This window comes from Astyanax mexicanus, chromosome 11, assembly GCF_023375975.1.
Source record: "Astyanax mexicanus isolate ESR-SI-001 chromosome 11, AstMex3_surface, whole genome shotgun sequence".
NCBI classification, from domain to species: domain Eukaryota; kingdom Metazoa; phylum Chordata; class Actinopteri; order Characiformes; family Acestrorhamphidae; genus Astyanax; species Astyanax mexicanus.
This window is the reverse complement of record NC_064418.1, coordinates 15,477,298-15,489,908: the sequence shown is the minus strand read 5'-3', so window position 1 is coordinate 15,489,908 and position 12,611 is coordinate 15,477,298. Positions and strand designations below refer to the sequence as shown.

The 12,611-nt window shown below is 36.4% G+C and overlaps 1 protein-coding gene across 1 annotated transcript in view; it reads right to left on the bottom strand.

Annotated features, from left to right (window-relative positions):
- Positions 1–12,611, bottom strand: part of lypd6 (LY6/PLAUR domain containing 6) — a 65,957-nt gene that overhangs the window by 17,802 nt on the left and 35,544 nt on the right. The window contains exon 2 of the mRNA XM_049485058.1: positions 6,087–6,261. Coding sequence (XP_049341015.1) covers positions 6,087–6,204 — 118 coding nt within the window. The 5' untranslated portion in view covers positions 6,205–6,261. The remainder of the gene's footprint in view (positions 1–6,086; positions 6,262–12,611) is intronic.

The window sequence follows — 12,611 nt, the reverse complement described above, 5'->3', positions numbered from 1 at the left end:
AAACTACCTACCTGAGAACTTTCACTCGACAAATTATCTTGAGGTAGCTATCCCAAGAAAATTATCCTGAAATAACTATCCAAAGAAAAAATATCCTGAGATAACTATACTATAAGACAATTATCTTGAGATAAAAATCCCAAAAATGATCTTGAGATAAATATCCCAAAAATAATACTGAGATAAATATTTCCCAAAAATGTTACTAAGAAAAATATCAAAAGAAATTGTTCTAGAGATAAAAATATACTTAGATAAATATCTCAAAAAATAATACTAAGATAAATATTTCCCAAAAAATTATACTGAGATAAATATACTGAAAAAATATTCTTAAATAAATATCCCAAGAAAATTATATTGGGAGAAATATCCCAATATCTTAATGTCCTGAGATAACTATCCCAAGAAGCTTATCCTGAGATAGCTATACCAAGAAAATTACCCTGAAATAACTATACTATAATACAATTATCTTGAGATAAAAATCCCCCAAAATGATCATGAGATAAACATCCCCCAAAAAATCTTGAGATAAATATTCCACAAAAATGATACTGAGATAAATATCCAAAGAAATTGATCTAGAGATAAAAATATACTTAGATAAATATCCCAAAAAATTATCTTGAGACAAATATCCCAAAAATAACACTGAGATAAATATCCTGAAAAATGATACTTAAATAAATACCCCAAGAAAATTATATTGGGAGCAATATCCCAATATCTTAATGTCCTGAGATAACTATCGCAAGAAGCTTATCCTGAGATAACTATACCAAGAAAATTATCCTGAAATAATATCCCAAGATAATTTTCAGAGAATAAAACTTTTAATTTTCTAAAAAATATATTTCTTTTTTTCAGATTACATGAAAAGCCACGGTCCTCCATCAACACTAAATAAACCCTTGCCTGGGATTAATCCAATTAATAACTTAAGAAAGATCAGATAACCGAAACTGATAATTTGAATAAATGTATTTTAATCCAGCAGAGTTCTGAGTTTTCAAAGGAACGTAATTCAGAAAGGCAGGTCTAAATGCCAGGGCCGCTCCACAGAACCACCAGATAACCATCAGTAGGTGAGTTAGATCTGAGCCTCAGGCGATGGCGCTACACTGACCACCACAGAGTGCTCACCATCATGTGATCTGAACATTTCTCCTCACATTAGAGGGTCCGCCGGTCAGTGCGACTCAAAGTGGCTGAGACTGGGGGGTCTTAGCTCAGTTGCTGTGCCAGCTGTGACCCTGGACTTGGCTGAAGATCAGACAGTCACAGAGAGAGTCGCTGATGCAACGTGAAAACGCACTGGACAGGAAAAATTACACCCAGCAGTACATGTGGTGGCTCACTACTGGAACAAACGTGGCTGAGCTTAAAAACACACAGCTGACAATAGTTCAAATAACTCACCACTGTTCTGCTCACTGATAACAGCAGCTGCTACGTTATAAATCAAGTTATAGTGTTTATTATGATGCATTTTATTGATTTATTTGAAACATTCCAGATTTGCACATTGTGAATATGCTAAGATTTGACTTATCACTTATTAAATATCGTTAAACTGTTTAAACCGTTTTAAACAGTTAAACAGTTAAAATGTATTAAAATGTTGTGCCTCAACTCCATGTGCTAATCTAAAAAAAAAAAAAAAAAAAACAGAATTCTATATATTTTTAAACTGTTGTCAAAAAGCTCATTTACCCCCAGCATTCTGAAATACAGCACTTTTAGCTGATACTCCCAACAGGCTTACAATGGTAGTGATAGGGGCATAACATTGTCCATGCAAAAAAAAAAAAATCACGTTTTTCCTCTAAAATTAAAATGAGCTTTTATTACCTTTCATTCTATTTTATTTTTTTCATTACACCATACATTCTGCAGCCTCTGCTATATGTTGCACTATTTAAGGTTAGCTAGCTAGAAGAAGAAATGGCCATAAATCATTGAAACTACTGACGTATTAAACTATGGTAATATAATGGCTTATATCATTTTAACAAGAAAAATACTCAAATTTGTGGGTTTTTTTGGTTGCTTGTGCCTCCATCTTGTGCCAGTTATTCTCATAGCCTTCTGTTTGGAGTGTGCCTCTGAAAAATATCTGTTTGAAGGGCGATATATCCATAAACCTCCCCCATTATCCCTCCATGTGTCAGAAAAACTCAGAAAAGGCCAGGGCTGGGCACCTTGTCTGTTATTGTGGCTCAAAAGATGCTGAGCCTGGCTGTCAGCATTGTAGACAACCTGCAGAGGGCAATTTATTTTTCTGTTAACATTGTGGCTTTAAAATGAATGATCCTGGCTGTTAGCATCATGGCTAACCTGGTATTTAAGGCTTAGTAAAATTAGTAAAGTAATGTTAAATCAATTCTGATGCCTCTAGTGAAGTTTACAGTGTATTACTTCAGCAAAGGTATCAGATTGATCTTTTTTATCAACCGATATGCATAGCGAATGTATCAGTATTGGCCTCAGGACAGTGTTATTGTAATTTTTAACAAGGAAAATACTTAAATTTGTGGGTTTCTTTGGTTGCTTGTGTTGCCATCTTGCTAGTGATTCTCATAGTTCTCTGTTTGGAGTCTGCCTCTGAAAAATCCCTGTTTAAAGGGCCATATAATCCTAAACCCCGCCCCCACCCCTCCATGGTTCAGAAAAACTGTTAGCTTTATGTCTAACTCACTCCAAAAATGCCAGGGCTGGGTGCTGTGTCTGTTATTGTGGCTCCAAGAAGCCGAGGCTGGCTGTTAGTATTGTAGTCAGCTCTCTGTTTTAAGTGTGCCTCTGAAAAATCTCAGTTTGAGGGGCATGTGGCCCTAACATTTTCCCCTATCCCTTGTGCCTAAAAAGAATTGAGACACCTTAACCCAAGACATGCACCTGCAAAACAGAAGAGGGGTAACTGGTAGAGCCAAGAAATGAAATAGGATTGAGCCTGCATTGTTTATTCAGATATGCTTCCCTTTTGGTCTCATCAAATTTTCAAAGTGGTTATCTGAGTTACTGTAGCCTTTCTGTCAGCTCCAATCAGTCTGACCATTCTCTGAAAATTGTTCTCTCTAATCTTCAAGCTGTTTCTGTCTGCTGAAGAACTGAAAAACTGCTTACTGGATGTGTTTTCTTTATTAGACCATTCTGAGTAACTGTAGAGACTGTAGTGCTGAATAGGGGTGGGCGATATGGCCTTAAAATAATGTCACGGTATTACATGGTATTTCCGTGATAACAATACTCTTGGTGATATGAAAAAACATTGAATGAAAATAATTAGTTAAAAATACACTACTGCAACAAAATGAAAATTAAATTCTATTATTGCATACGATATGATATGGGACACCCCTAACTGAGATTTTAAGAAATACAAGAATTTCATCAGATTTTTAACAAAAGTCTAATAAAAAAAGTCTAAAAAAGTACTAATAATGCACTTCAAATATCTCCATATATCCAGGACTGAAGTAAAATAAATGATACTGGCCAGATATCTGTCTCTAGTAGATATATAATAGGACATGAGAACAGTGCGAATTTTTCTTTTGCTAAAAACAGCAAAAAAGCAGTACCCTGATATGATAGTAAGGGTTGCGTAATATGGCACGATATTTCAGGGTACGATATTATTGCATAGGATATAATATGGCACACCCCTTGTTCTGAAGATCAGCAGTTCTAAAAACACTCAAACCAGCCCCTTCTGACACCAACAATCTTTTTTCATAATTTTTCTCTGCATTCTGATGGTTGATTCTGACCCATATTGATTGGCTTAATTTTATGCACTGCCTTTTAGCTACTATACAAACATTTTGAGCTACCTAAAACAATAGTTAGTATAGTTCTATATCTGTTCACAGCCAATATCTACATGATTCTTCTAGAAAGCGGCCCCTCACATTATTGTCCAAATGAGATTAACAACCATGACAACCCGCTGAGGTGCTATAAACCCGTTTCTTTACGTCCGACCGGCGATACAGAAATATCAGGGGCTGCATGCTGATCTCAGCAGCAGGTGGGCCGAGATTTCCATGCTTATCTAAAGCAGCTGTTTCCCTCAGCTGCCGAAAGCTAAAAGATGAAAGAACTGCAGAGCCGTCTGAATGAACTACCAGCCAGAAAACATGTACTGTAAATGCTAATCATCTGTGTGATCCCTCAAGAGTATAGTATGCACAGCACAGCGTTCATCCTTTCATGTGAATTTACACCCGTAGTAATGGACAAGACATCTTTAAGGTGGTAGCATCTTGTAGAAACATCTGGAAATGTATGAACAACATTTGACGTTACATCACCGTGGAACCAGTCTGACACTTGCACTCTTTTAAGTTTTTACAGATTAACTAGTCAACAATTTTTTTTTTCTAAAGAAAGGACTGGAAATGTTATTCTGCTTACTCTAACTAACTCTCAGAAAAACTGTTAGCTTTACGGCTAACCCACTTTGGCAAAAAAAAAAAAATGCTTTTTATTTGTTATTGTGGCTCAGAAGAAGCTAAGCCTGGCTGTTAGCATTGCAGCTAATCCACTACAGACCTGCTGAGGGCAGCTGCTTTATCTGTTCCACTGTTGCTTTAAACCTGTTGAGCTTGGATAGTAAAATAATGTTAAATTAATCCTACAGTCTCAAAGGTCTCCCACATGATGAGGTATACAGTATATGTTTGGGGAGTAATGATATTTACAATACCAGTTAAAAGTTTGGACACAACTTTTTCCTACATTGTAAGTGAATACTAAAGTCATTCAGACTATGAAGGAACACAAGGAATCATGTAGTAACTTAAAAGCATTAAAATACTCTGTGAAGCGTTTAGGTGCTCTTATCTGGGGTGCTGTTAACTTGCGGTTTCTGAGGCTGGTAACTCTATGACGGTACTGATGAGAGCCACTTCCATCATAACATTTGAATGGTAGTTGCAGCTGCACTTGAGGATTCTTTCAAAGTTGCTACATAGTTGAGTAGTTCTTTTTATAATATGGATTAGAACATTACTCAAATAGAGCTATTCACTGTATAGCAACTCTACCTCTTCACAACTTTACAACTGATGCTCTCAAACACATTAAAAGGCAAGAACATTAGGCATACAATATTACCTAATTACAATTACTTAATTTATACAATATTACTCAAATAATTGATGATACATAATATATTATAATTCCTAAAATTTGAATATTTTTAGTTAAAACAGACATATTACACTGTCTCAACACATGGATGACATGTAATACATTATGTTTAGTATATTAAAAAGAATCTATTACATGCCATCCATGTGTTGAGACAGTGAGACTTATGAGATTATGAGATTATGTAAATATTTGAATGTGTGTTTTAACTAAAATTATATATAATAATATTGTATAAATGAAGTAATTGTAATTAGGTAATATTGTATGTAGAAATTAAGTAAAGTTTACTAAAAGAAAGGATTGATTCAGCAAAAATAAATTAAGTTAAGTTTAATAAAAGAAAGGATTGACTGAAGTTCAGTTCACTTATTTACTCTATGTAACATTTAAGTCTTGAAACCAAGTTGAAGTTACTTAAATTTAAATGAAATTAAATTTATTTAAAAAAAGCAAATGCAGAAAGTTGCTAAACTTTTTAAGTAAATTTTACGCATCATTTTTTTCAGTGTATGGAACTAGATGAAACTTGTCCCACTGTCTGTTCATTAAATAAGTTTTTTTCTCTTGTACTGTATTCTTATTGAACCATAAAGTAAAAACAGCACTTTGGTTTGTTTACCAGGAAACCCCTACCAAACACCTAATTATACAAAGTTGCAGCTGTGAGATAACAGGGTAAAACCGTTACCCCCATGTCATTGGTAATCCCTGGGTCTAAAAAATGAGGAAAAACAGACATAAATTTCATGGGAACAAGAAAAAAAAAAGCAGATATCTGCTGCCTACCACTATAAAAGAGAAACACACCAACTTAAAATGAAACAAACAAACTAAACAACAAAAGCGAGAGCATGAAAGCTTTTAGTTCACTGGAAGCGTATCTGTGATATTAAATACGGGTTTAAGATACTGGTAGAGATACTTACTGGAGGGATGGAGGAAAATAATGTCCTTTTCTGTGAAGTCCCTCGACTGGACAGTTTGTAGCCAATCAGCGATGAAAGTCAGCGTTAGGACCCAGGCCACTATAGGCCAGGGTTCCATAGCTGGGTGGAGCCTCACACATGCAGCTCTGTGATTGGACAAATCCCAAAAAGGCACCTGTTAAAAGGAATAGAAATGTTGTGTTTAGTAGTCATTCTATTGGTAGAACCGTCACGATAACCTTTTTTGAATGATATACTGTCAAAGTAAAAGTAATGACAATAAATAATACAAAATATTAAATAAAAAAATTTTATATATAATTTTAATTTTACGGCCATTTTATGCCACTAATATAATTATTTATTTCTTTTTTTAAGGAGTAATGAAAGTTTAATTAAGAATGTTGAGACATAGGATTTGGAATATTAATATGCTTAAATAAAACCACTGTTTTATCACTGTTTTTTAATGTAGTGTGCAATAATGATGATAAGGTCATGCCCATATATTGTTTGATAAGTGGGTAATGTAATTGTTGAGACAAGTCTATTGGCTTTTAAAACAAATTACTCAAACATTTACTTATACATTTTAATGGTGATGATTTGAAATATTTTGAGCTGACAGCAGCCCAGCACTAACTCAGGGTTATTTCATTAACTAAAAAAAATAAAATAAAAATAAAAAATAAAAAGGACCAAGTGTTTTACCTCAATCACTCACAAACAACACCCAGGGACTACAGATGAAAATTTGCTTTTTAGCTAACTCTGGCACATTTACACTGATGTCGAAACTGAAATGTTGATCAATGTGCACAGTCCCTGTTGAATAAATAAATAAATAAATACGTAAATAAATAAAAACAGCTAATATTTTCTTTACAATAAGTCTGATCTGATTTTCCAATTGAAGTGATTCAAAATCTATAACATTTACATTAGGGATGCTATTTTTTTTAGGGGGATGGTAGGGCAAACACTGGAAATTCTAGTGTGAATCCATAAATAACAATAGCACTAGAGAGTCTTGGAATGCCAACTATATTACTAAAAATGCTGGGAATGAAGATAACAATGAAGATAACAACAGAGGCGAGGTATGTTCAGGTAAATTCTGCCATGTTTCTTTCTTGGCGGCACAAAACACAGGTGGGCTTCTGAATGATTTAAATCCTGATAACAGTCAATAGTTACCCATCCATACCTATCTTAGCTAAACAGGTGTGCCATGCGCGAGGCACACGCTTGTGCAATAATTCAGCTGTTGTTCTGCACAACCAAGTTGCAGCATTACCTGGAGTGAGCCCTGGTACCATCTCCAAACCGAAGACCAAGTTCCATACAACCCCAAATGATTCAAGGCAGCGTAAGCTGTTTGGCATTGGTGGAGAAGCTTTGGCAAATCCAAACACACTTTTTAGTGCTATGGTACAAATATATTCATAACTATACATTTAAAGAGTAACTCAATCTCTACATCCTCTCTTTATACCAGCCTCTGTTCAGACCAGTGCTGGGAATAAGATCACTGATGCGTGAGGATCGGGATACTGGCAGGCTGCTGATATTGTTACTGATATAATGAGGAAATGTTTGTCTGTGGTATGATTGCTGTAATAACACGGACGGCTGAGTTTCTCCAGTCAATAGTATAATAGTCAAAGGCCTGCGCTTGTTTCTGTTCTCTTTAATGCAGGGGAGAAAGCTCTGCAGTCACCGTGAAGAGCTGGTCAGGTTAAATTCTGATCAGAGCTTTTGGCTTTTGGGTTTTTAAGATGTTTTGGATACAGTTACCACCATACTAGTCATTCAAACATTACTGTTCAATATTAAAACAATATCATGCCATCAAACAAATGCTTAATTTCCATGATATTAATGCAAACGATGATGCATGGTTAAAATGTCACAATCAGTACTGTACTTCTTGACATGAATACCTGATTAACAATTTCACTAAATAAGAGACATTTCTCTTATCCTTGAAGCATAGGGTGGTACTACCATGGATTGGGGGTGCTATTGCTGCATTTGCACTGCTCTGTCGCATCAACACACATGAACGCATTGTCCCCTTTTAACTGGTTGCATGTGGACGTTACAAAGGCGTTCCCTACATTGTCCCTACAGTTAAATCGCTTAAATGGAAATGGTTTTATACAAGCTTTTTTTTTAAACTAATAAATATAAAAGCTTTATAACACTGTCTAGTGAGCAGCATATAGTTTATCAAATGCAAGCGTTTCCAATTAAATTAAATATTAATATTTTCAAAACCCACCAGAGATCACATAGAGAGGCAACATAGAGATTTTTGTCAGTAGTTAATATAAACGTTAGATATACCAAACTCTCCTAGTCTTTTAGCAGAACAAGACATTACCCAAAATCCGTATTTATAGCAGTACATTGTTTTTGTTGTGAATCATTGCGTTTATCACTGACCTCGTGTGTAAAGGCGGAGTTGTGCCGAATTCAGCCCCCCTGCCAGAAAAAGCACCCCCTCTTGGGAGGGCACACGCAAGTCCTCTCGGTTTTAACTTTACTTAGAAAATGTAGATAGATGCAGATTTTATCGCCCTTTCAAAATTAAAGGTTATTTAAAAAAATATTTCTGGTTTTTCTGCGATATCATTTTTGGGGGGACAAATCCACTTATTTCCAATATTGGGTGGGACACGTCCCACCGGTTGCTACACCAATGGCCTTACTCATGTGGGGATCTTTTGGGAGGAAGGTGAGTTAGGTGGCTTCCAAGTGACCATGGCCTCTGAGCACCTAGTTGTTATTGGAACCTAGTTGTGATTCCAAATGGACTCCATCATCCCACCTTAATCTTAAATTGGGTTTAGATGGGACTGAACAATCCAGATGAGCCCCCTGTTTAGCCCTCCTGGCCCCATCAATGACCCTGATGAGCATTGAGGTGAAGGGCTAACCTGGATCCAAAATTTACAAAACTTTCTATTCCTCATATAGACCTGTTATCTGACTGTTAGTGACATCCAACTCGTCCTACATTTAAGCATGTGCCATGGTAATGCTCCATGGTTAACTCCATTTCACAATAATAAATGTAAAGTCAATCTAGAGAAACAAATAAAGGCCTGGAGGAGCTTCGGCCCTGCTCACAGAATATCTCTGGTTTATGAAACAAAAACCGGGACAGATCTCACATTTGTCAGAAATGATTAAATCAAGTTCCTTAAGCCATTCTAAAGCACAGCTAGAAATAACAAGCATGCTAGAGATCAGCTCGCGTTAAGCAAATCACGCTCTAGTGCTTCTTTTACACTTTGATCTAATTCTAGAAAAAAAAGAAAACGTTCAGGCTGACAGTGGTAATTAGAGGATTTTGCTGATGCTGCCCAAAATGAAAGTACTTCACTAGTCAAAACAAGGCGTATAGCATAGCGTGACTGATAACTTCTAGACTTTCTTTCAGTCTGGCTCACTGCCACTCATTCTGACAGCGCTGTCACTCAGGACGAGTGTAAAAAGCTACGGTTACTCTGAGATTCATACTCTCTCAGTTGAGAACTAATTACTAGAGATGCACTGAGGTGGATTTTCTGGCTCCCTAGTAACATCATGTTGTAGCTGATAGCAGTAACCCCAATTCCACAATTCCACAATTCCAACAGTTCCAACAGTTGGGCGGTGTTGTGCATGACCGTGTCCAATGAATGGCACTCATTGAGCATGTTTATTTTTTTTGTAAAACGCTGACTTGTATGACTTAGGCTACGTTCACATTACAAGCCACATTGCTCAAATCTGATTTTTTTTCTCTGATCGGATTTGGCTGGTTTTTGGCTGGTCTTGATGGTTCACATTCACAAATGTAAGCGACCTGTATCTGTGTGTAATGTGAACAAATCTGTTTCTGAAATGCCTCACGGTGCTTTTACACTGCTCCGTCGCGTCAACGCACGGCGACGTATTCCATTCATTTTCAATGGGAAGCGCCGCCTCCGTCAGACGCAGTCGCGCGGTGCATCATGGCTCCGATGCGTCGAGAGCGAGGGATGCGATGCGATGAAATGTTGAGCCGAGCTGAACTTTATGCAAATTAATCCGTCCAACGCGATGCGTCTATCCAATCAGAGACCAGGTGGTTGCTTGATACGCGTCCACGGCGCAGCATATGAAAACATTTTAGTTCCGTTTCAAACGTCCAGAGAAGCCTGGAAAAGAATCTTTGTTAAATCCCTGCTGATTTACAGGGTCTCTGTCAGCGAGGAGAAAGGCTGCTGTGATTGGTCTCTGGTGGGTTTTTAAAATATTTATATTTTGTTAGCTTATATACTGCTCACTAGACAGTGTAATAAAGCTCAATCAAATGTTTATATCTATAAATACACATTTATATGTATTACTTTATAGGAAATAGTAATAGCTTGTATAAAAGCATTTTCCATTTATTAAAATGATTTAATTGGACGACGCAAGGAACGCCTTTGTAACGCCCACATGCGACCAGTGCGTTGATGCGACGGAGCAGTGTAAATGCACCGTCACATGCCATCACACATTGATACGTGTATAAACGTCACCTTCTTCTTCAACAACAAAAAACCTCATATTTGAGAGACAACTCGAAGCTTTGCAAAGAGAAATAGATGAGTAAGCAGCTCATATCTTTTGTTAATCTGAAGTTCAAGGTTCAAAGTTCAGGTCGAGAAGGGTCAGGCGGTTTGCTTTTGCTGTTTTTTGCAGCTATAGCTGCACAGCTGCACCAAGAGATGTGTGGATACTAGAGAGAAGCATGTAGCGCATGCGTAAAAGGAAAAGGATGCATGAATTCCGATCTGACCGTTCACTTTCATGTCGCATGGATCGGATACATATGCGATTTAGGACCACATATGAAAGTGACTCAGATCTAATTTGAAAAAAATCTGATTTGGCACGTGCTCACAGCCATGAAAAAAATGAGATCTGAGCCACATTAAGCAAAAAATCGGATTTGAGTCACTTCAGCCTGGAAATGTGAACATTATCCATATACTGTATATATATAAATTTGTTAACTCCAAATTTAATTGTTGAATAATCGTTCAGTTTATTTGTAACTTCAATGCTCTACACAAGTTTTAGGGGCAGAAATGCAGCGGGGGAATGCTAACAACTGCTTATCTCCAACTAATCAACTAATAAACTAATCGAGTAATCTGAAAAATGACTAGCAAAAATAATCATTAGTTGCTGCCCCATTTAACATACAGCTTATTGAGACTATGGTTGCCCCATACTAAATTTTTGAGCAATGTCAACTTTTAAATTAGTTAATATTTTGCAAGAATGTTTTGTATGTTTTATTGTGAATAAAATGTGATCTATGAGATTTTCAAATCATGTGTGCTGTAGAGTGTAAAACGATGGTGCCCAATTCATCCAACTGCTTTAAAAGCTGTAATTGAACCTCCTTAACATAATCAAAAACGCAATATACATATATGTATAGGATGAATGCACTATACATGCAAACAACATTGAATATTAGATTTAGTAGTTTAACATTGTGTTATTTTTGGTTAGATGTAAATTTCCTGAATTACTAATTACCTTTTTTTTTGCAATTTTTGAGCAATAATAATAATATTTTTTTTTCAAGAAGAAACTATACACATAGTGTGTACTTTTCACCATAATAACAGCAGGAGATGGAGGAGATGTGTGTAACACATGGATTCATCTGCACTCGGCCAAAACCAAACATTTCCCTGGTTCACAGGATATGTACAGATGGTGGCTTGTCAAAGAACAGATAAGATAATGTGTTTTGGTTGTGAGTGTAAGGGCCCTATCGTACACCCTGCGCTAGGTGCGTTGCGATTTTGGTTGCTATCTTACACCCGGTGAACAGTCTATTTTCACGCTTTGCACCCTCACCGTTAAAATTGCGACAGAGTTTAGGAATATTTCTACACTGATGGGTGTGGTGGTCTAAAACTGTGTTCAGGTGAAGTCCTTGGCGACGTAAAATACAGGTGCACCACAGACTGATTAAAACCCTGACAACAGACAACAGTCAGCTGTTTAACCCTATTTTAGCCATGTAGGAGCATTGTACGCATTGTGCGTGCACAGTGTATGTACACCCCCTCCTGTTAAACACACACACGGACGCACTGCAGTGCGTCCATCCAGCTCAGGTCACAGGTCTGCTGAAACACGTAAAAGTGCCACACCTTTTAAATATCAACCATATTTTCAATATCAAAATGACCAGATTTTTGGCTCCATTTTGTGTCTTGGAATCCTTATTTATCCTTAATTATTCAAGGAATACTTTTTTTTTAATCTTTTTACTTTTTTGACTGCAAAACTCTGATTTTGCTATATGTATCTTTATGGGTAAAATGAACATTGTTCTTTTATTCTATAAACTACAGACATGTATTCGAAATTTCAAACAAAATTGTAGCATTTATTTGCAGAAAATGAGAAATGGTCAAAATAACGAAAAAGATAAAGAGCTTTTAGACATCAAATAATGCAAAGAAAACAAGTCCAAAA